Source organism: Globicephala melas, chromosome 18 (assembly GCF_963455315.2).
Source record: "Globicephala melas chromosome 18, mGloMel1.2, whole genome shotgun sequence".
In the NCBI taxonomy this organism is placed as follows: Eukaryota; Metazoa; Chordata; class Mammalia; order Artiodactyla; family Delphinidae; genus Globicephala; species Globicephala melas.
In genome coordinates, this window is record NC_083331.1 from 8,029,540 (window position 1) to 8,055,100 (window position 25,561).

General features: G+C 39.0%; 1 protein-coding gene across 1 annotated transcript in view; it reads left to right on the plus strand.

Annotated features, from left to right (window-relative positions):
• The first annotated feature begins 491 nt into the window (after nt 1-491).
• RXFP2 (relaxin family peptide receptor 2) overlaps nt 492-25,561 on the plus strand; it is a 61,598-nt gene continuing 36,528 nt past the window's right edge. The window contains exons 1-5 of the mRNA XM_030882121.2: nt 492-628; nt 16,724-16,870; nt 19,207-19,284; nt 22,732-22,837; nt 23,643-23,714. Coding sequence (XP_030737981.2) covers nt 586-628; nt 16,724-16,870; nt 19,207-19,284; nt 22,732-22,837; nt 23,643-23,714 — 446 coding nt within the window. The 5' untranslated portion in view covers nt 492-585. The remainder of the gene's footprint in view (nt 629-16,723; nt 16,871-19,206; nt 19,285-22,731; nt 22,838-23,642; nt 23,715-25,561) is intronic.

Here is a 25,561-nt window from a genome sequence, read left to right on the forward strand (position 1 = left end):
TTCTGTATGTCATTTGAAAGCATTTAAGTGCATTTGAATGGAAGTAGGAGTTCTTCACGTATTTGCCAGTGAGTAGTTTTTTTGTCACTTTTTTATTGCATGAAAAATACGCTTGCAAAAAGTTTCGTCACCTTTTCAGTGTAAATCTATATCCCTTTCTATTTGAGAATTTCTGTATATGTTTGGATTTAAATTAAGAGCAAATTGTACTACATGCTCTAAGGGGAACATATTTTTAGAGTGATTTTAAAAAATGTTTCTTATCTAATAATACCAGAGTCTTATATATGTCTCTCTGTGCATACTATAATAAATTAATGACCCAGAATACAACTGTAGATTTAAAATAAAATGGAACCAAAAAAGAAAGAATGAAAAAGATAGGCTGCATAGTGACAAAGACCGTCTCCTCTCGTGCCAGTAAAGTTCTAGCTGTTGAGCATGCTCAGACACAGGGGAGGCACTGAAGTTACTATATCAGAACTCCTTCTGAGGTTAAGGAGCATACATCTAACAACTCAATTGCTGTGAACTCGTTGTTATTTTTCTGGTATTAAGCGTCTCTTCAGCCGCAGATTGATTGCAATGTTCCTTCTACTTCATTTCATCATTCTGATGGATGTCAAAGGTAAGGCTACTGCTTTCTTGCTTGAATGAGTGCAATTCCAAAAGAACAGAATACTTCTACTTGGTTCTATCATATTTTTAATACACTCATTGCAGTGTTTGATAAACAGACATCCAGTTTGCATTGTCATTATCACTAGTTGCCTATAGTCCCATCCTAGCAATTTCTAGATGCAACAAATTTTTCATGGAAACTTGCCTTTAAATGTTGTTAAAATTGTAATAAGATAGCTTTAAAAAACAATGTTGAAGAAATCAGTTATAATGGAGAAATTTTTTTTAGTATTTGAAAAAATGTATGACAATTAATAACTTAAAATTTTGCCTTATGAAATTTCAACCTGTTGAAATCTGTTCATAAATTTTATATAATTGTTAGTTGCTATGTTTCGTTGTTAACATAGTTAAACTGGGACCTGCAAAGCCGAAGGCAAATCTAAAAATCAGTATCTCTCCCTAAGAGCAAACCTATGTAAAATAAAATAATTAAAAATGGACAAAAGTTACCTATTCAGATAATTCTATTTTCTGTTTTTTATTTTTAAACTTTTCATTTTAGCCAAAATGCTCATTTTCAAGTTGGCAGTATTTTTATTGTAAAGCTGAAAAAATAAAATAAAATTTAATCTTCCCCTGGTTTTAAAGAAAAATATAGACTTGTTTTGTTATGAGCATGTCCACTTGTAAATAATCTATTCATCATACCCAAGGCATGTTGGGTTTATTATTATTATTTTAAAATGTATTTAAGTTCATAGTCTTGCTTAAAGACTTTTGATAAACCTCTGAGACTAAAGTTAGAATTCAAAATTATTTTTCTTTTCTGAGAAATTCGTTTTAGGTTTTTAAAATGTTTAATTTTATTAAATGAAGTCAACTGAATATTTTAAATATTGAAATAAAATGCAGTATTTATGAGCAGTGATTTAAGAACTTCTAACAGATAAAAGATTTTTTAATATTTAAATTTGTTTGAATTTGAAATACTAAAACTTTGTTGCAAATTATTTTAAAATATTTTAATACATGTAACATGATTTTTGTCTTATATTTTAATCTTTCTTACATGAAAACTTAAGTGTTATCTAAGGAGAAACAATCTATGAACTCATTTTGCAGGTAATACAGTTGTAGGAAGCAGTCTACTCTTGATACAAGGTCTTCTTCCCTCAGAAGTTAATGCCCTATGCACATTTATAATATTCACTTCTTTATGATGTTTAAGGATAGACAGTTACAAAATAGGTTCTTGGATTCAACACATTTCATAGAGGTTATCTATGCCCTTAAAAAATTCTTTAATGTACAAGACTGTAACTATAGTTAACCAGTTTTAACTACTTTTGCTTATGGTAATGCATCTAATTGATTTGCCTTAGAAAAACAAAATCTTTATGAGAAGAAAAATATCTATTACTAAAATAATGTTTCAAGATTTACCACAAAGTAATGGTGTTCTTTAAAAAAAAAGAAGAAAAGAGGGTTTCCCTGGTGGCGCAGTGGTTGAGAGTCCGCCTGCCGATGCAGGGGACACGGGTTCCTGCCTCGGTCTGGGAAGATCCCACATGCCGCGGAGCGGCTGGGCCCGTGAGCCATGGCTGAGCCATGGCCGCTGAGCCTGCGTGTCCGGAGCCTGTGCGCCGCAACGGGAGAGGCCACAAGAGTGAGAGACCTGCGTACGGCAAAAAAAAAAAAGAAGGAAAGAAATTTTAAACATGATTTTTTTTATTTCTAAGTAAATGTCATATTTAAAATCCATAGTATCAATCTGATATTTGATTGTAATTCCCTGGAAATTTTTACTTTCTAATTTTATATTATTTTCAATTGATAATTTATATTTAAAATCATTTATTTTCAAAGTTAGATATGTTAACCAATGCTTTGGTATCTTATTCCTACTTATAAAAATAATAATTTGCTATATATATATTAACAAAATTTTTTTCTTTTTCACAATAAAATTAGAGTTAAATTAGTTAAAGCAGTTAAAATTATACAGTTAAAGCAGTAAGGCTCTTTATCGTAAACAAAGAAAAGTCATTTAGAATTATGTAAGAGTAAAAATTGCTTTTTAAATTTAAATGAATATTTGTGATAGATTCTTAGGCCAGATCTAAACAAAGGGAAAAGTTAACAATTATATGATTGTCTTTTCTCTTCTGGCCATGATCACCCTTGCATGCCTAATGAATAAATGTTACAACCATCTTAAGCTACAGATATTAATTGATAAGTAAAGATAACATGTCTTATTATCACTTTTTTCATGTATTTTATCATCCATTTATTCACTGGGTATCCTTGTTAACCAGCTTCAAACTCCCTCCAAAAGAAAGTTTTTTATGGACTAATTATGAACAGTATTGCAAACCAAAAAACATGGGCTTATATGGGAAACTGAAAGCATGAAGTATTGAGAATGCTACTGGATAACTACCAGTTGCTACTTATTCAAATAATTTGCTAACCTTGAAAAAGGTAGTCATCAAAAGCAGGGCTGGAGCAGCATTTGGACGTGAACAGTATTTGACTGCCCCCTAATGGACTAGTTCAAATCTCGTCTTGGTCCTTTCTCAGTAATGTCCGTTCGACTTGGATGCTGTGACTTAAGAAAACGTTTTTGAACTAAATTTTAATTTCACACAATTATATCCATGCTGCCGATAGCTGTGAAAATCAATTATATTGCAGGACAGTCATACTGAGAGGCCAAAGCAGCACCACTAATGAAAAAGAAACTCACCTGCTTCAGGGCTGAATGGAGCCTGCTGTGAGGGCAGAGGAAAAATATCAGAAACCCAGAAGTTAAGGCCATTTGAGATAAGTTATCTCTAAAGGCACTAACTAAATACATCTCACAACAGATGTTTATTCATTTGTTCATCTTACTGTGAATGAATGTGACCAGGTGCAATAAAAGATTTTTAAGGACTCTCACTTGAAGTGACAAAATTGGCTGTCACCTGAATTTTAAAGACGAAAATGGGTATGTTGCTCCAAATAAGCTGACGTTGAAAAATGGCACATTCGTCCTAAGAAGTTGTGGCTTGAATAAAATTCAATCAACTAAGAATAGTTTTTGTGTACATAGTTATATGATGATAAGTGCACAGACTTTTTAGGAGTATATGTATGTTTGAGAACCAAAACAGCTTGGTTTCCTCGTTTGGTAAAAATGTCACTTACCATTCATCTGGCAAAATGAATGTGCTTGGTTTATATAAGAAATCATAGTGGAGGGCGTCCCTGGTGGCGCAGTGGTTGAGAGTCCGCCTGCCAGTGCGGAGGACACGGGTGCGAGCCCTGTTCGGGGAAGAGCCCACATGCCACGGAGCAACTAAGCCCGTGCGGCACAAGTCCTGAGCCTACGCTCTAGAGCCCGTGTGCCACAAGTACTGAGCCCACGCACCACAACTAATGAAGCCTGTGCACCTAGAGCCCATGCTCCGCAACAGGAGAAGCCACTGCAATAAGAAGCCCGTGCACTGCAACGAGGGGTGGCCCCTCCTCGCCACAACTAGAAAAAGCACATGCACAGCAATGAAGATCCAACGCAGCCAAAAATTAATTAATTAATTAAAAAGAAATCATAGTGGAATTAGAGGAAACATTTTTAAGTGCTTTGTTCACATGCATCAATTCTTCATCCCTATAATTCTAGATGTGTGTGTATAGAAAAAAACTAAGGTTGCAATAAATATTGTTCTCATCAGTGGTATATCACTTTTTTTTTGCCCAGGGAAGTTCTGTGTTAATAGAATATGTTTGATAAGGGGAAGATAATGTTATCTCCCAGTTCCCCAGGTATGAATTCTTTCTATTTTGGAGGCCTGGACGTTTTCATGAAGTTGGAGGGGTTTTTCTCCTGCACATGTCTCCCTATGAGTGGTCTCAGAATTGCCTCAACAGAGTCCACTGGAGTGTTCAGTTCTGAGCCATAGTTTATGAGTATCTCAGGGATTTTACCTTGTGGGTGATCCAGTTCCAAATCTCATGCTCAGTTTGCAGAGGTACCACCACTGCTTTCCCTACTGGCCATGGGCAAGGGGCAATATTCAAATCACAACCTCAGGTGGTCAGCAGAGGCATTTCATCCCCCATGCATTGTTAGGGGCTCTGTCCCAGCAGGTAGCTTCATGTAGGTCCCAGCCTCTGCTGGTCAGGCTGCATTCAGCCACTTTCTCAAACAGGCATGGGAGCCAGATCTAACTGCTCATCCAGTCTAGGCTCCTGTCAACCAAGTGGGCTTAGCTCCTCTCACAACAGCAGCTTTTTCTCTGTTCACGTTCTGTGGAGATTCTCTCTTCAATAAACTGAATATTTCAGTGAAAAAACATAGTAACAGTCTTCTCTATCTTTGGAAAAGTAAATGTTGTGGGAAGCATATTTAGGATTTGCTCACAGTAGATCATCTTTGACCCAAAGCTCAGAAAAGAAGGTAGTTTTTAATTCTTCAGATTTTGCTTAATCAGAGACTGGACATGAAAGGGCATACACACCAGAGATTTGAAATCATGAAGGGGTTAGGATAGGAGAGGCAGCAGAGTGGCAAGGATGCTAGATTTAGGGGTGAGCCAACCTGTGTTCAAGTCACAGCCCTGATCCTCTGAAGCCTTTGACCTTCAGCATACCAGAGAACCTCTCAGCCATAGCCAAACATAGGTGCAATTACTGAATTGCTAAGAATCACTTGTGATGATGGTAAAGGAATAGATTCTAGGACTCTAGCCCCCCCATAGATCTGACAAGTCTGGGGTGCGGTGTGGGACTCTGTACATTTAAGAAGCATTCTAGGTGGTCTGATGAATCTGCCCCATAGGTCACACCTCTGGAAACACTGTTAATTGCACTTAGCACATCAAAATATGAGTAGGCTTTTCTTTCTGTAAGGGATGCTAATTCCTTGTTATACTCTTTGTGCATACCAGGATTGTTAATTGGATTCACTTGGATTATTCGACATGTTAATACTACCTGAGAAGTCTTATTTTCTCACTTTTGGGGGTTATAAGGACAAATTAAGTATTCAGCAAGGGAATAGCTGATCTAATGATCAATATACTGACTAAGTAGACAGTAAAATTCAAAAAAGTATAATTAATACACAAGTTTAGGTATAAAGTAGTCTTGTTGCTAATTAACGCTCCCTCCTTAAGAAATAAGAAATTAGTAAACCAACGACACAGTGGTTTTGCTGAGTACACAAGAAATTAAAGATGTTACAAACAGATGGAGAGATATAGCATGTTCTTGGATTGGAAGAATCAACATTGTGAAAATGACTACTACCCAAAGCAATCTACAGATTCAATGCAATCCCTATCAAACTACCACTGGCATTTTTCACAGAACTAGAACAAAAAATTTCACAATTTGTATGGAAACACAAAAGACCCTGAATAGCCAAAGCAATCTTGAGAAAGAAAAACAGAGCTGGAGGAATCAGACTCCCAGACTTCAGACTATATTACAAAGCTACCATAATCAAGACAGTATGGTACTGGCACAAAAACAGAAATATAAATCAATGGAACAGGATAGAAAGCCCAGAGATAAACCCACGCACATATGGTCACCTTGTTTTTGACAAAGGAGGCAAGAATATACAATGGAGAAAAGACAGCCTCTTCAGTAAGTGGTGCTGGGAAAACTGGACAGCTACATGTAAAAGAATGAAATTAGAACAGTACCTAACACCATACACAAAAATAAACTCAAAATGGATTAAAGACCTAAATGTAAGGCCAGACACTATAAAACTCTTAGAGGAAAACATAGGTAGAACCCTCTATGACATAAATCACAACAAGATCCTTTCTGACCCACCTCCTAGAGGAATGGAAGTAAAAACAAAAATAGACAAATGGGACCTAATGAAACTTCAAAGCTTTTGCACAGCAAAAGAAAACAAATGACAAAAATACAGCCCTCAGAATGGGAGAAAATATTTGCAAATGAAGCAACTGACAAAGGATTAATCTCCAAAATTTACAAGCAGCTCATGCAGCTCAATATCAAAAAAACAAACAACCCAATCCCAAAATGGGCAGAAGACCTAAATAGACATTCCTCCAAAGAAGATATACAGATTGCCAACAAACACATGAAAGGATGCTCAACATCACTAATCATTAGAGAAATGCAAATCTAAACTACAATGAGGTATCACCTCACACCAGTCAGAATGGCCGTCATTAAAAAATCTACAAAGAATAAATGCTGGAGAAGGTGTGGAGAAAAGGGAACCCTCTTGCACTGTTGGTGGGAATGTAATTTGATACAGCCACTATGGAGAACAGGATGGAGGTTCCTTACAAAACTAAAACTAGAACTACCATACGACCCAGCAATCCCACTACTGGGTATATATGCTGAGAAGACCATAATTCAAAAAGAGTCATGTACCACAATGTTCATTGCAGCTCTATTTACAATAGCCAGGACACGGAAGCAACCTAAGTGTCCATCGACAGATGAATGGATAAAGAAGATGTGGCACATATATACAGTGGAATATTACTCAGCCATAAAAAGAAATGAAATTGAGTCATTTGTAGTGAGGTGGATGGACCTAGAGTCTGTCATATAGAGTGAAGTAAGTCAGAAAGAGAAAAACAAATACCGTATGCTAACACATATATATGGAATCTTAAAAAAAAAAAAAAGGTTCTGATGAACCTAGGGGCAGGACAGGAGTAAAGACGCAGATGTAGAGAATGGACTTGAGGACACAGGGAGTGGGAAGGGTATACTGGGACGAAGTGAGAGAGTGGCATGGACATATATACATTACCAAATGTAAAATAGATAGCTAGTGGGAAGCAGCCACATAGCACAGGGAGATCAGCTCGGTGCTTTGTGTCCACGTAGAGGAGTGAGGTAGGGAGGGTGGGAGGGAGACTCAAGAGGGAGGAGATATGGGGATATATGTATATGTATAGCTGATTCACTTTGTCATAAAGCAGAAACTAACACACCATTGTAAAGCAATTATACTCCAATAAAGATGTTAAAAAAAAAAGAAGTAAAGGAGAACTGCTCACTGGCTATGCTTGGTCTGAAATCACTTTGAATGACTTTTCATTTTCAATATTATATAGTATACCATTGATAAATATACCACAATTTTTATCCACCTTATTTTTTTCAAGGACGTTTGTATTGTTTCCAGTTTGGGGCTCTTATAAGTAATGTTTCTGTGAATATTGCTGTCTGTCTGAGTCTCTTGGTGTACATGTGCATGCATTTCTTTTTTTTTTGCGGTACACGGGCCTCTCACGGTTGTGGCCTCTCCCATTGCGGAGCACAGGCTCCGGACGCGCAGGCTCAGCGGCCATGGCTCACGGGCCCAGCTGCTCCGCGGCATGTGGGATCCTCCCAGACCCGGGCATGAACCCGTGTCCCCTGCATCGGCAGGCGGACTCTCAACCACTGTGCCACCAGGGAAGCCCAGCCTCTACATATTCTTAATGGTGACTTTGTTTTATTTTTATTTTTGGGTTAACAGAAGTTCTGAATTTTAATATAGTCTAATTTAGCTATCTTTTATGATTAATGCTTTCATATTTTGTTTATTTCCCTTAAAATCCTACCCTAAAGTGATAAGTTTTTTCTCCTATATTATCTTCCAGAAACTCTATTGTTTCACCTTTAATCTTTAGATCCGTAATCTACTTAGAGGTGACTAACTCCCACTACTGCTCTGCAGTGCCACTTGGTCCTAAAGCAAATGTCCGTGTGTATCTGTATTTTTCTGAACTTTCTGAATTATTGTATCATTATCATAAGTCCTGACATACAGGTAAACAGTTCTCTCACCTTGTGTTCCTTCCTGTCCTTTATCGTCACCATATGCCTTGGAGAAACAGCTTATCCGTTTCTACGCACACGTACATATATATACACGTACACTCCTGGATTCTCATTGGAATTGCTGTGAACCCATAGATCAATTTGAGAAAAGAATTAACTCCATTTATTTAGGTCTTTTTCTTTTTAATGTCAGCTTTTCAATTATATATACATAAGGCTGTTTTTTAAAAAAAATATTTATTTATTTTTATTTATTTATTTCCTTTATTTTTTTGGCCGTGTCGGGTCTTAGTTGCGGCCCATGGGATCTTCGTTGTGGCGCTTGGGCTTCTCTCTAGTTGTGGCATGCAGATGTTCTCTCTAGTCGTGGCACGTGGACTCCAGGGCACATAGGCTCTGTAGTTTGCGGCACACAGCTGTCTCATTGAGGCACGCGAGCTCAGTAGTTGTGGCACGCGGGCTTAGTTGCCCCGGTGGCATGTGGGATCTTAGTTCCCCGACCAGGGATCGAACCCGCATCCCCTGCATTGGAAGGCGGATTCTTTACCATTGGACCCCCAGGGAATTCCCCAGTTTGAGAGAATTAACTCCATTTATTTAGGTCTTTAATGTCTATCAGTAATTTTATATACTTTACATAAATGTCTTGCAGGCTTTTGTTCGATGTATTCCTAAATATGACACAGTTGATGCTATAGTAAAAGTATTTTTTAAACATTTCACTTTCTAATTGTTTGTAGATGATATATAGAAATTAAATTGATTTTACAGAAACCTTGATAAACTCTCTAGCACTAAGAATTTATTATTTTGGATTTTTTATGTTCACACTCATATCATTCATGAATAATGACAGTTTTATTTCTCGCAACTTGTATATGATTGATTTGCTTGCCTTGCCTACATTTGCTAAGTCCTCCACGACAGCCTTGAAAAGATGTAGTAATGAGGGACATCCATGCCCTGATCCCAACCTCAAACTAAATGTCTTCAGAAAGTTACCATTAAGTATATTATATGCTATGGGGTTTTATTATAGAATATTTAAATATTTTATATAGAATATTCTAAAAATAGAATGTTTTCTGTTTTTAGTTTGCATAGTTATTTTAAAGTCAGGATCAGATCGTTTCCTCTCTGGAGCTTCTGTTGTAAGCAAAGTTAAAGACAAGTGACAAACTGGGAGAAAATATTTGTGAGTTACAGAACAGAGGGCTAACTGCCCTGAAGAATTCTGGTCAACATTGCCAGATTTGGTTTTCTCACACATAGTTCCAGACACTGTGTTCCAGGCCACTACTGTCAGGAATGAAAGTTTCACCAGTCCGTGAGCAAAAATAAGTTCGTTTTTTTGTAAAGCTAAATGTATTCCTTTCAAAGGATTGTCTTTTCTTCTGTGCATATATTCTCTCAAATTTTTAGCAATAAAATACCGTTTTTCTTATAATCATTATTATAATGGTGGTAATTTAGGTTTTTTTAATGTTCTTGTTTGACAAACTAAAATACTAGAAACTCTTCGCAGGTCCCTCTAAATTCTCTAATTGATTTGATTCTGACCCAATGCATATCAGTGACATTCAGGATATTGACAAAGAAAAAAAGAGCCAATGCATTAAGGAGATGGGTGGGAATAGAGACAGGGCCATTAGAGAGTGTGGAGAAGAAGGAAGTAAACCAGGGCAGTGAGACATCACAAAGCCAAGGGAGAAAAGGTTTCATCCGGGTGAGTGTGGTTGGCCGTGTCAAATGCTGCAGAGAACTATGTAAAATGAAGACTATAAAATATGTCTGGTGTTAGTAACAAAGAGGACATTAGTGATTCCAGTGGGAAGGATTTCAGTGGAGCAGCACTGAATGCTGTGAACTGAAGAAAGGGTGGTGAGGAAGTGGAAACAGTGGCTAGTATGATCTTTCTGAGAAATTTAACTTTGAAGAGAGAAGGGTGTCTCAGTTCCAGTGTGACTAGAATAGGATTTGGGTTGGTTAGTTGCTTGGTTAGTTGCTTGCTTGCTTGACTGGTTAGTTGGTTGATTGATTTGTTTGTTTTGAAGATGGGAGATGATTGAATAAGATTAGTGTGAACAGAAAAACCAGTGGAAAGACAGGAATATTGGAAATACAGGAGAGAAAGGAGATAATGGAGAGAGATTCTGAGAAGAGGAGATGAAGTGGAATATAGAACACAGATGCGAGGCTTTCCCATGGGCAGGAAGGGAGCCCATCAACCTTTGTGCATCATAAAAGAAGCGTCCAGGGCCTCAGCCTTGTACTGTGTGGCTTCTACACAGCTCAACACTAGCAGCTGTGTGAACAGTGCCCCGTACTTGTGCGAGGTACATCCTGCCCAGTCATATGCAGCAGCCTAGGATACAGGTAATGTGTAAGTTGATTTGACTAGAATTTGAGAGAATTACCACCAAGAAGAACAGCCAGTGAAAGTCCCTAGAGACAGCAGTCAACCACTCAGAGAGGAATTGGAAGAGAGAGCCATGAAGGGAAAAAGCTATCATCTTCTCTCCTCTGCACTTTTCCCTTGCCCAGTTTCTGTCAGGTGTCACCCTGTCTCTTTCATAATCACCCTTTCCATGTTCTTCTTCCCTTCGTCCACCACAGTGTTCATTCTGAGTTCATTGTACACAGGCAGATTTTAGGAAGAAGCCAGTCTCTCAAACTCACGCAGAACAAGATAGGAATTTAAATACTAAAAGACAAGATATGAACCTAAAAGAATGCATCCCTTAAAATGAAGCTTAAGCAGTTTACTGGTCAGTAGAAGAGATGTTTTGGGAAGAGAAATCTTTCTTGTGCCTGCGTATACCTTAGACCCCACCAAGAACCATGGTGTTCAGTTTGTGACCCACACATAAAAGCACCCAGCCAAGGGGGATATAGGATGGAAGTCCATCCCTGGTGAGGATGATGTTGGCAATTTGAAATTCTGGTTTTCTCCTATTTAAATCAACACATATTGAACCTATACTCTGTCCCACATAGTTAAGCATCATTTCCCCAAATCTGTCCAAACATTGGGCAATAGTCTGAAGAGGGAGATGGGGCGATGGTTTCTGCAGAAACTCTGTGCATAGGATCCTGAAGGACATTCACCAGTCAAAGAAGAACACTACAGAAAATAGGGACTTAGAAAAACTCAGTTAAGGTAGGAATCCTTGAAATGGGAAGAAGTTGGGGTAAATGGGTGCATGCAGCTGGATCTGAATCCTACACATACTGACGGATACGGCCGCACAATATTGTCAGAGCTGGGAGGACTGAACAGTCGCATAAAGGGACAAGATTTCTAACTTCAAAAAACAACCACCAAGAGGGTAATTTCTCTCCACTCACCTTAACATAACCACTTTTTAAGGCAGACTTTACTAGTTTCCTTCAAACAAATAATGAATTGGGTGCCCTAGAAAGGTGAGGTTTTAGTGGTGCTCAGACTCTTCCCAGAAGGAGGGGGGCGTCCAGTAGGTGGACTCAGCGAATGAACTGGTTCACCTTTGCTTCACTGAGTAGCGCTGCTGCTCCTCTTGGAAATCCTGCCACCTGAGCTCCAGGTGAGAATGGACATTGTCTGCCTTGTTGAGGTAGCACGTAGTACGCACTCAGCTAAAATTTCCTAGATGTTAAATGAATGTTTCTTCCTGTACTACAGTAACTGGCTCTTTAGAGTAAATGGCAGAGGCTCCCCTGCATCCGAACTGGATTAAACTCCACTAGGAGCAGTGCACGCTGGGAAATGGCCTCACTGGCCAGGTTCCTCTGGGCTCCCTGTGGGTGGTGGGACCTTCATCCCTGGCAGGGCTATGGAGAGAGTCTCAGCCAGAAAACCAGGCTGAGATGATAATGACTTTCTTCAGCTTCATACAGGACAAGCACTGGCAGAGAATCAGAGAAAGCAGAGAGGGTCTTGATCACCTCCGTCGATTCTCAAACTGAGCACCTGTAAGATCATTCTCACCGGTAGTTTCCCAACAAGGAAGGGGTTTGTGGGCAGCAAAGTATGTCCTTAGGCAGCAGTCAGTTGGTTTCCAAAAGCTGTCAAGGAGTCATTTTAGAATCCCTTTGCACAGATATGTCCAGAACATTGACCAGAGGAGAGACGAGAAAGACCATTATGGAGAAATGTTCTTTCATATGTTCAAACCTCCTCTCAGCTGTGTGTTTGACACAGGTCCCATAGAAACTGCTGCAGAAACTACTGACACAGCTTGTATGTAGGCATCCTCCGTTTTTATAATCCCCGAGTTTCAGTAAAACTATCTCCACTTCCACAGATGGCAGGAGGAATAGACAGCATAATATGCTGTCTACAGATGGGTATTGATTCTTTTTCAGTATGCGCCAAATACAGCAAGGATTCTTTTTTTTTTTTGCGGTACACGGGCCTCTCACTGTTGTGGCCTCTCCCATTGCGGAGCACAGGCTCCGGACGCGCAGGCCCAGCGGCCATGGCTCACGGGCCCAGCTGCTCCGCGGCACGTGGGATCCTCCCAGACCAGGGCACGAACCCATGTCCCCTGCATCGGCAGGCGGACTCCCAACCATTGTGCCACCAGGGAAGCCCAGCGGGGATTCTTAACCATTTTCTAAATTGTATAATAACCGAACGATAAATACCTTGAAGACTAAAAAAATACTTTCTCATCAAAATAAAAATATTACCCTGCACCTATGGGAATTCTACATTTTTAAAGGGGCTATTCCTTCAACTCTTCTTTTATTCCTAAATCACCCATTAATTCATTTGTTCATTAAAAAAATTTTATTGAGCACCAAGTAAGTATGAGGCACTAGGTTAGGATTTAGGATACAGAAGGCAAGGGGTAGGTAGGGAATAGATTCTATTTATTTATTTTCCTTCCACACAAAATTTATACCTTGAGTCGTTTTCAGGCATGTTCCATTCTGGGGTGAAAATGTAGAATTTTGAGAAATACAGTTGGTAGGTGCCGTTTGTACATGGTCAGTCTTTCTCCTCCCCTTTCTTCACCCATACTTGCTAGGTGAAGCCCATTTTTTCCCCAGGGAAAAGGAAATAATCTTGATCCTTCTTGTCTGTGACACTTGACTGTTTGTCTCCCTCGGAATGAGTCTGCATCTGTGAGGATGCACATTCAGTTGAGTCCAACCCTCAGAGAACTCAAGGATATCTTCATGATAAAACCCTATAACGGAAGACGATATTCCACCTTCAAAATATCTTACACAGCCTCAGTTTTCTGTTTCAAAATTGTCTTTAATCAAATGCTTAATCACCTCTTCTAGATCGATAAAAAATATTATTAGGAAGTTGTAAGGACTTTTTTGTTGCTTAATCATTTACAAACCCCCTTCAGCTTTCAAAAGAGATTTGAGGCTCCTTAAAATAGAAAGCATATATGTCACATGGCTTTTAAAATAGAATAACATGAAGAAGTTGGAGAAACTTTACTATAGTCCTATTACTTCTTTCATAGAAGTCATATAAAAAGATCGTGCAATTCTAAGGCACAGCAACCTTCCATTAAAGTCCTAATTTTCACTTTGCATTGAAATTGCCTGTATGCTAACATTAACCAAGGGTCTACCGGGGGCCAAGCACTCTTCAGCACTTCACAAGCACTAACTTGTCTGGTTCCTGGGATATTATCATTACCCCTATTTTAAATATGAGAAAACTAAAGTTTAAAGAGGTTAAGCAGCTTGCTCGGAGTCACACAGCTTGGGAGTGGCAGAGAGAGTTATAATCTGGGTCTGATGGTCTCCAGAGGACTTCATTACTAATGAATATTTTAAAATAGTGGGTCCCATGCCATTAGTGGCCCGTGAGATCAACCTAGTGAGTTGTGATGCCTTTTCAACTGAATAAGATAGAATAGCAATGATCAGAGTTCATCCACTGTAGTAAAAGGTAAGTAATATTTCAAGAAATTTTGCTTTCTGTGTGTGTGTATGTGTGTGTGAGTTTGTCTGCCAGACTGTGATGTGATACCAAACATTTCTAACTGCGAGTTACTATTTTAAACAATTCTAAAGCTGCTACACTAAGAAATATTGACCCTTATTCATGTTCCAAACACAGGAGGACATCTAGTTTTTATAAATCTGCCCTCTGTAGAAATCGTTATAAGAAAGAAGTTAAGAGATTTTAAAATCTATGACTCAGCATCCCTCTCCCTGTGTGAATAGGCTTAACAAGCCAAACCCTAGAGCCACACAGCAGAGAGTTTTCCTAAAATAGTCAGACCTGACTGGTCTTATGCCCAGTTGCTCATACTAAATCATTCGTCGACCACTGCAGCAGAAGCAGAGAAAATGGTTCTTGCTTTTGTAAAAACAAATCCAGTGGGTAGAAAAGAATCTGAGGGCCACACTCGCCACTCAGGGCAGGCCTAGTGGATGCAGCAGCAGCAGCTCCCATGGGAGGATGGACACTGCTTCATCCGCCTGTGCCCAGGAAAGGGCCAGATGCTGCTCTTTTATGTGTTTGCTGGGTCTTGAGGGTCACCACGACTAAAGGACTAAAGCTCAAAAAATCAAATAATCTACTCATCCTCTCTAACAATATCACTAAAAGCTTGACAATGCACCGTAACTCAGACATAGCTTCAGTGCCTGTAGCAAACCCCTGCCTTCTTACAAACGGCACGATTCGTCAAACAAGGAAGGCCAGCAGCCTTCACCGACTTTAGGAGAGCCTGGTGATCCGTCTCGTGGGAGAACACCTCCGTGCAAGGCAGCATTTGCTTGGAGCGCCCAGACCTCGCCAGGGTGTTTTCCCAAGAACCAGAGTAGAAGTGCCTTCATATTCTCAGCCTTCATTCCTCATCTTTACGTGGAGATGATAATACCAGCAACACAGAGTTGCCGTTGGGATTAAGTGAAATAATTAGGAAACGCCCGGCACACAGTAGAAGATGCTCCACGAAGGTTGGTTCTCTAGTTCTCTGCAGTATCAAAAAGCCCCGTGCCCCCAGCCCAAGAAAATTCCTGGACATGACGCCAACCTTCAGTGGTGCGGTTAGGAAAACTTTGCCAACAGCCCTTGTTCCCTTCAATTAGTCATGATGAGTAGACTACTACACTACTCTCTGCCTGAGTCTGCATTCTCCTTAAATCTGTTTCTGTGAAGTTTCATCTTGCGCTCCTTCCCCCCCCCCCACTCACATTTTATACCCTTGACTCATTTATTTTGCAGCTGGGAGTTTGTACCTCTTAATCTCCCTCGCCTATTTCTGTCCAACCCATACTCCCTTAAAAAAAAAAAATAATAACATGACTTGCAAATTTTTACTAAAGTATTTACAAAAAAACCACATCTCTTTATTTTCTGGAAAGTACTCTTTCAAAATTAAAAGTGTCTCTTGCATCTAAAATTCTGGAATTTCTTTGGTCATCCTATCCACAGTTATAGTAACTTTGTAAATGTTAATTATATTTCCTTCCTGTGCTTTCTCATTCAACCCAGCAGTTGTTCAACTCTCATTCATTTTCTCGTACATTCCCAGCACAAGAAGACTATTTTTAATTCACCCTCGTAGAAGACTTATGCTCCTTGAAGTGCAGGTTCCTGATTACCCCTAGCAAGACGGTTAAAAATGGGCCTCTGGGGTCAGAGGGTTGATCAAATCTACCTGTGTGATTTTGCATTCAACTTCCCTAACCCTGAAATAGGAAGGATACTATCACCCACACATAGACTTGTTGAAGGAATAACTGAGATTAACCACTGTGCAAACTACCTGGCACACAATAAGCCCAATGAGTGTTAGATGTTATTACTCAGTATTATCTCTCCTTGTTCCAATGCGGTTCTGGATTTCACTGTCATGCACACTTAAACTCTCCTTTTGCATGTGTATTTTCATTATGTCACCTCAAATCTTCCTTATAAAGGATTAATAAGTAAATAAATCCACCTATTTGGTCCTGTTAGCTCATAGTTTTACCTTTTGGTTTCCAGGAGTGGAAACCAAAATTAAACAGGTCTTTAATTTCATACAAAAGTAGGACAATGGCTTTGGTTTTGTTTACCGTTGCCTTCCTGAAGCAAATTCAAAATGAGCCTTGATTCTACTCTTGGTATAGCTGGTGTTTGGTATGATTGTGATTATTTTAAATGTTAAAATTATAACATTATATTTTTTTCAGAGAAACTGTACACTAAGAATAACACCAGACAAACTCAACTCATAGCATTTTGTGAAAATTAAATGGAATAACACAAAAAGAGTTTGGCCATGTTAACAAGCTCTTCTCATTACGTAAGACTTTTGTCCCCTCTTTCTCATAGATTTTGCACTGACCGAAGGAAGTACAATCACTCCTTTGTGCCCAAAAGGGTACTTTCCCTGTGGGAACCTGACCCAGTGCTTACCCCGTGCTTTCCACTGTGACGGCGTGGACGACTGCGGGAACGGAGCTGACGAGGAGAACTGTGGTGAGTCCTGGGCTCAACTCCATACGGACGCCACCCCTTGTGAACCGCCCAAAACTGTGGGTGGATCAGATGCTAATGGTGATGAAAAAGGGGAAAAGGGGATTTGGTACTCTATAGGGAATCCTATTGTGACACAACTAATTGCTTCCCAATGGATTTGTGATAATTACCAGAATTTTCATATATTGAAGTTGCTTAAGTCAGAAGTGTACGTATTACAAAAAGTTGTATTTGATGAAAAAATAAAATTATTTAAAGTTCTACTTGGATACCCATATGTTAATTTTAAATGGCTTACTATGACCACTTCCCTATGGCTTGGTAATTTGATTCAGCTTCAGGAATATCCTTAAAGGGCAAATGGGCCTGCCTAGAGAATTAAGTTATTCAGTAGACCTATATCCAGTGCCCCTTGTGAGCTCTCCAAGTCACCAGGGCTCAGCAGACTCAAGGGAGCCTCAAAAGCCTGCCCTCATGCAGTTCACAGGGACCGTGTGAAGAAGCAGGACAGTAAACTTGTACGTAAACAAATTAAATAATTTCAGAGAGCGATAAGTGCCATGAAGTATACAGAACAGGATAACGGGATAGAAAGTGAGTTTGGGGAAAGGCTACTTTAAAGATATAGCCAGAAAAACCCTCTCTGAGATGATGACATTTGAATTGAGAATGAAATGAAAAGAAGAAAGAAACCGTGAAATATTCTGGCTAAGTTCCAGGCAAAGGAGACAGCAAATGCAAAGGCCCTGAGGCTGAATGAAACAAGACAATGTGTTTGTGGGAAGGAAAAGCCCGATTGGCTTGGGCGGAGTGAACAAGGATAAAGAAGAAGTAACAGGGATCAGATCACGAAAGGTCTTATAGGCCATTTTAGGTCTGTATATCAGGACTGTACATGTCATCTAATCTAACCCGTGTATTTTTCTCTCGAAGAAACTGAAGCCAAGAGAGGTTGACATGTCTAGTTAGTCACAGAGTATACGCTAGAACCCAGGTCTCCTGAATCTGAATGAATCCTGTGTGATTTATACCACACAGAACTGCCACGCCTTGGCACTGCCCAGCTAGCAGTCAGAGGCGACGGCAAAGTCCAGGAATGCCAGTGTGCAATGCCAGTAGAATCTGCTCTCCTGCCCCAGCACCGCTGCCTTCACCACCTGTGAATCACTCCTACTCAGCCTGTAGGGTGCAGTTTAGGTGTCCCCTCCTGCCCTGAGAAGCTTGGCTTTCCCAGCCATGCCTCCCCACCCTGAAGCTCCACCCCAGGTCTAGGACAAGCACCCTTTCTCTCTGGGTATACCCGGACGACTGTACTAAGGACTGCCTTGTCTTCACACTGTACTTCTCTCACTAGACATAAACCCCTTGAGGAGAGTTCTCATTTGTTTTGGTGTCACCAGATCCTAGAACAGTAGAGTACGATCAGTGCTCGTGGTGGGGCAGCTCTCTCTGGACGCCAACGGCAAGTCACTCAAATTCTTGGCCTTTCCTCTTTAGTGGAAATCTTAGACCGTGCATGTTAGCTGCCTCATGAGGGTGTTAGGAACGCAAATTAAATAATTCATGTAAAGACATCAAATAGAATAATTTTAAAAACCACTGAGGTTATCAGCAAGAAATAAACTAAAATTTTCAGAGATCAAAGGGACCTGCAGGCAGTTATTTAAATTTACTTTTCTATTTGTATGAACTTCAGTATCATACATCATACTGTGTTTTATCACTTTAAGAGCTTATGCCAAAGTAGTGATGCTTCAAAAATCAAGCCTTCTTTTTTAAAAGAATACAATTTTATTGCAGAAAACAGAAAACTTGGCAAATAAGCAGATTATATGATCTGACAAGTTGAGAAAATGTTTTTCTCATTAGGACTAGACAGACTTTATTAAAAGGAACTTGGTTTTTTCCTTATTAAAAAGGTCAGGTGCCATAAACTTTGTCAGAACTCATTACATATGTCAAGTATGTATCTGCATACACGTATGCATATGACAAAATAAAATTCAGATTATATTTTCTTCTGAGGACCTCAAAATTAAGATCAAACATTTAAAATGTCAGCATTAGAAACAGGTGATATTTTTCAGGATGGATACACGTATGGAAAATAATCATCTATTTTCATTATATATTTTATGATACACACATTTAAATTATTTGTAATTGCAGAAAAAGACTCCAGACGTTTGCCTACCTTTCCCTCCCTTGTTATCTTTCTATTACTTAAACAAATTTTTAAAATTGATTTCATGATCAAATTTTTATACTTTTGTTTTGTAATTTGATATTTTACTTCTAGAATAACTGACGCATGTTCATCGCCGTGTGTTTCACAGGAGACACTAGTGGATGGGCGACTCTGTTTGGCACAGTCCATGGAGATGCTAATAATGTGGCATTAACACAGGAGTGCTGTAAGTGGTATTGGTTTGAAGACTCAACCTCAGCTTTGCGAGCAACATTATTTATGGGGCGTGGATTTATATGGGTAGTGTGATAAATTCCCTTTAGAATTTCAATTTCAGTTCAGTGTATTTCAGTGGTCTGTTATCTGCAATTGGGACTGAAAGGATAGAAAGAAGAAAACAACATGCTCCATTCATGCTCATTCTGTGTATTAGCCTGAGTACAAGAATACATAGGTACTGAATACTTGTGACAAATAATAAAGATCTTACTCCCTTTGCTTACTTTCTTTAATAAAGATATTAAGCACCAACTACTTTCCAGGACCTATGTTAGGCACTGAGAGTGCAAGGATGACTAAGGTCCTCAAATACCTCACACTGTTGCAGGAAAGACAGACCCTTATAGAAGCAGGAATGGTACAATATTTGTGCGAAACTGAAGGAAGGATGTTTGCACAAGGGAATGTGGAAGCCCTTTGGGAGAAATGATGGCTGTGCCAGGGATGGGGAGAAATCCACAGACAAGGTGACATTGAGATGGGCTTGGAAGTCCTTGGATGGAGGGAAGGGGAAGAGGTGACAGGATGAGCAGGGTAGTACGATCTGCACAACAGTGGGGTCAGTCAGAGCCTGCTTCATATTCATTCTAGTACATGCGTTGGAAGGGTGGAGCCAGGCCACAAAGGGTTTGGGGTGCACTCTTTGGAGTTCAGCCTCTATCCCAGAGATAGAATTATATCTCTCTATATACACAGATTATATTATATGTTAATGTATTATTATATTACATATAATATGTATATACATAGATATAATTATGTAGGTATATGTACAATTACAAGCATACATTAGTATGTATACATAATATATGTATATGAAGTCCATATATTAAATACCACACTATAGTATATTATGCACTTTATAATACCTGGTTATAATTACCACTTATTATGTACTTTATTATACACAAATATATCATACATAAAATTAGAAATTGAAAAGAGTAAACTAAAAAGCTTAAAAATAAATATAACTGAAAATTCTAACATTTTCTTCCGGAACCGCAATGGGTCATCTTGCACACATGCCATTGTGGAGATCACTGCTGTATACAGGGTGTAACCACCAAAGTTGTGAGCTTATTTCCACTTAGTGAAGAGGAAGATGAAGTGATAAGAAGTGTATGTGAAAATGATTCTTCTACCAGAATTTTAAAGAATGGATTAGAACAGTGTTCTCACCCTGAGACAATTCTGCCCCTGGAGAACGTTTGGCAATGTCTGGAGACATTCTGGGTTGTCACAGCTGGAGAGGGGTGGGTGACTGCTGGCATCTAGCGGATGCAGGCCAGAGGTGCTGCTGAACCTTCTACAGTGCACAGGACAGCTCCTCACGACAGAGAATGATCCTGATCTGACCCCAGTGTCAACTTTGCCGAGGTTGAGGAGAAAGCTTGGTGAAAGAGACACTGAACATTATGTTTCTTGCAATGCTCCAGACTAATACTAAGAACCTGAGCCCAGAAAATACCTCTGGGAAGAGTGAGGTAGAGAGAGCTTCAAGAGGCACTTCAGAAGAAGAATCCAGAGGTTGGGGTTTGACTGACCTACAGGTGAGGGAGTTACACTCACATTTCTGGTTTAGTCAACTGGCTCAGCTCGGAATACGCGAAATTCTCTTATTGGTAAATAAGAGCTTCCAGTCCTAGGCTTTCAATCTAATAATGTAACCGCTATTTTCAGTGTCAATTAAACATTGAAGCAAACGATCAGGAGTTATCTTTAGGAAGCTGAGATGATTAGCATAAGCCTGCGAACTCCACAGAATATTTTCTAAACACTTACACACTAGAATGCATCTTCTGGATTAGGGAGGCGCTCAATAAAAGTGTGTTGGATTTACTAAAATTTGGTGAAATTGATTTTAAAGATAAAGTTTGAATAAAAGTGATCTAAAAGAAGCAGAGCAATTAGAACTTATAATCAGATTTAAATAAATAATAAATGTAAACATTTGAAAAGAACTCTCACTTCTTTTAGCTCCTTCAAGAAAAATACCCACAGGATCAGAGGCAACATCAAATGCTCCATTAATATCATCCCCCAACTCTCCCTCTCTCTCTCTCTCTCTCTCTCTCTCTCTCTCTCTCTCACACACACACACTCTCACACACTCTCTCACACACACACACACGAGTCATTGTTCTGTGGACCAACTTGGCCTGGTTTCTCCATAGATTTCTCATATGCCATTATTTTAACAATTAACATAATTAATAACTACATAATATATAAATAAAAGAATTATGTGATAGTGTTTATATATTATTAATATATTATGATAAATCTTACTGATTATGGTAATATGCCATTGCATTAATAATTACGTGAGTTCCTTCAAGGTAAACCCTAAAGTGTTTTCCTTCCTTCTGAATGCTTCAGATAGATGGATCTTTGGTCCTTTTCTGCTTTACAGTTTCTCTACAACTTTTACCTACCACGTTAACTTCATAGTAATGAAAACCTAAGAGCCAGAATGATAGGGTGTCTGGGTTGGCTGATTTCACTAAGGCACAGTGATGGCCACTGCCCAGCCTGCATCTCACTCTTGTCGCAGCTGTAAGAGAAGTTTGAAAGGGGGAAAATAATTGAGTTTGATTTTAACCAACAAGCATTTACTGAGCAACCTCTTTGTGCCATTCAATTAAATGGAATTGACTCAGTTACACCCATTAAAGATTTACTCAATCATACTCATGTTTTTCATTGAGAAGAACTTAATCTTGTTCACCATATGCTTTTATGCTATTTAAACATCCCTGTGGTTTCTTTCTAATCCCTTGTTAAATGCCTCTGAAATGACCACTGGAAGCTAGAACTGAGATGAATACCACATGAGTCTATATTTGTTTTTGGTTTTGTTTTTCATACTTTATTTATTTATTTATTTTTGGCTGCATTGGGTCTTCACTGCTGTGCACGGGCTTTCTCTAGTTGTGGCGAGCAGGGGCTACTCTGTTGCAGTGCACGGGCTTCTCATTGCGGTGGCTTCTCTTGTTGCGGAGCACGGGCTCTAGGCACGCGGGCTTCAGTAGGTGCAGCACGCAGGCTCACTAGTTGTGGCTTCTGGGCTCACGCGCAGGCTCAGTAGTTGTGGTGCACGGGCTTAGTTGCTCTGCAGCATGTGGGATCTTCCCAGACCAGGGCTCGAACCTGTGTCCCCTGCATTGGCAGGCGGATTCTTAACCACTGCGCCACCAGGGAAGTCCCAAGTCTATATTTGACTAGGAGAAAATTCTTGTTTGCTTTTATTATGGACCAGAATAAGTTCATTTAACAAGATGTGAATGTTATACATTCAATGGAAAAAGAACAATGCCAGTTACTAGAAATAAAGTCATAATTAAAGAGGGGTTTTTTTTCCTATTGAATCGTTACTCTTTTTGCCCCCTAGTTTTAAATCAGTACCCACAACGCTGTGACTGCAAAGGAACTGAGTTGGAATGTATAAATGCTGGCTTGAAGTCTGTGCCAACCGTTTCCAGCAATGTGACATTACTGTGAGTAAAATTCAAATCTTGATATTTGCTCTTGAAGTCACATGAAAACCGTGTAGTCTAATCTAACCTCTGTTTGTTCTGTTTTATGCTACTTATATATTAGCAAAATCATAGAAAGTCCCTTTAAAACCACCAGCCATCAGAGAACTCTGCACACTCTTCTCCAGGGAAAAAATGTTTTAAACATTGTATGTGTTTAAAACAGGGTATCGTTTAGCTCACAAACGTCTGTGGCCTGGAGTTATTTTCAATTTCCACTTCATGTATTATTACTAATATGCCAGTACTATACAAGTAAAAATAAAAATTTGAAAAAAAAGAAAGGTACTCACTGATTCTATCTCATTTTAAATAGTGGTAATTTGTCCAGGACTTTAAGGTATAAAAGATCCACGAAGTTAGCTGTGACGTAATTGTGCAGGTTTTTCTGAACTCTGCATAGAAGTTTTGAGAGCCTCAGGAATTTGCCTGCGGACATATCATAATTTGGGCATGCATGAATTGGTTAGGATTTTTGTTGTGTTTTGTTAAATTATCTAGAGAAGAAAAAGTTAAATCACCATAGATGTTCCAATCTATTATGTTGCACTAACTGGCTAACCTTGTCAGATATTTGCAAACTGTTTTCATTTTGCTTTATGGACTTTCCCTTCTCACGTGAAGGTTCTTATGTATTATGGGCATTTTCAAACGTGTGTGAAGTAGTAATGGAGCATCATCAAGTATTCTCAAGCATGCAGCTTCTAGGGAAGAGTTTGGTTGGTCATAAAATCCATAATAACGTTTTCTTTCCATGTTATTTTAGGTCTCTTAAGAAAAACAGTATTCACAGTCTTTCAGATAAAGTTTTCATCAAATACACAGAACTTAAAAAGATGTAAGTAGCTATTAATAGTGTTTTTATGGGAAAATCTATGGGATGTTTTGTTTAAGATGTTTTTAATCTAAGAGTAAAATGAAGTATAAGGTTGATTACCTTTATCATTAAAGTTATTTTTCTAAATGTAATTAAGATTAGACAATAAAGCATTGGAAAGTATGCTTTCTTTCCATTTCATGATTTAAAATAACAACTGGTTTTACTTAAACCTTCTGTAGAGAGTTAAACTGGATTGAGCGTCTCAGTAAGAAAATACATAGTTCCACGGTTTTACTCCAGATCATTTGGAAAATGACATTGCCGATTCAGAGGCACTAGATGCACTTTTTAACCTGGAAGAGTGTTAGCATAGACTAGAACCATCGTTTAAAACATACAATGATAGGATATGGACTGTCTCCCAGGACAAAAAGAGCAAAAACTCGATCTTGGTGAAATCGGTGATATTAGCATATCTGAGGAAAGAAAATAGCAAATAGGACAAGGTCAGCCATGAGAAACAAAGTGTCAGGATGCTTCCAGCATCATCAAAAAAAGAAAACCAGGATCTGAGAGATACAATCCCTAGAGATAGTCTCTGTTGGGGGGCAGGGACGGATTGTGCATCTCCACCATAACTCCCATGAACTTTACTGTGACACTGTTCATATCAAGATGGAGAATCTCTTTGCTTTGATTCCCTGCTCATCAATCAACCTTATGATGACTAATTAACTTCCTAAATTATTCATACTAAAGTATCTGGGAGGTTACCTTGGATGGGGAATAATAACATTCTTAGTTATTAGTGGAATGGAATACATCCTATTTAAATAAAGCAATTAGGGAATTCCCAGGCAGTCCACTGGTTAGGGTTTCACACTTCCACTGCAGGGGGCATGGGTTCGATCCCTGGTCGGGGAACTGAAATCCCACATGCTGCACGGCGTGGCCAATAAATAAATAGATAGGTAGATAGATAGATAGATAAATAAATAAAGCAATTAAATATTCAACCTCTTGAGAGTTTGTTTACTCCGTGTCAGTCCCTCTGAGCCTGAGTCACTCTGGGATAATGGAGAGGTCAACTTTTTGCGCTTGCCAAGGTGATCATTAGACTAGATTAGAAAATTAGCAAGACAATGGTGTAAGGCCCCTAAGTAGGACCATCATCTTACAATTTTGCCCTTTAACATTCAGAATAGAAGGGAAAGTTTCTAGAAATGTGATATATATTAAAATCCAGGATAAAAAATAATCTGATCCTTTGCTGATACTGGACAAACACATTTGGTTTGAAATGCCATCAACAGTTCTGTGCTGCTCATGAGTTTAGGTACAGACTCCCTGATACAAGAAAGGAAGTCCCTGAAGGAAGTCCATTAGCGAGGAAGAATCTTGTGTGAACATAGAGAATCATGCCTGTGTTTGATTGTAGCCTCCGTGATTCAGTGAGCTCCTTCTTCTCCATCCTGGAGAATGTGGTCCTGTTGTTATTGTCCCCTGGAGTAGCTATGCATTGGCTCTGGGGTTCCAGATTCCTCTAGAGAAGAAATCTTAACTATACTGCTTCTGGTCTTACTGGAAATGCTTAGAATCACAGCCTGTTCATTTCTACAAATCAGTATTGTCCTTGCACTCCCTGAATAATGCTGAAGGGAAGAAACCTAAAATAGCCTAGCAGAAAGGAAGGAAAAATATTCATGTTTTAGAGTAGCTGTTTAAAACTATTATCTAGAGTCATAGAAGTCTTATGAATTCCTAATTAAGTCTTCTCATTATTTACAAGGTAACTAAAGTCTGCAACAGTTAAATGACTTACCTAAGATCTACAACTAACTAGTAGAAGAGCTAGAATTTACAGC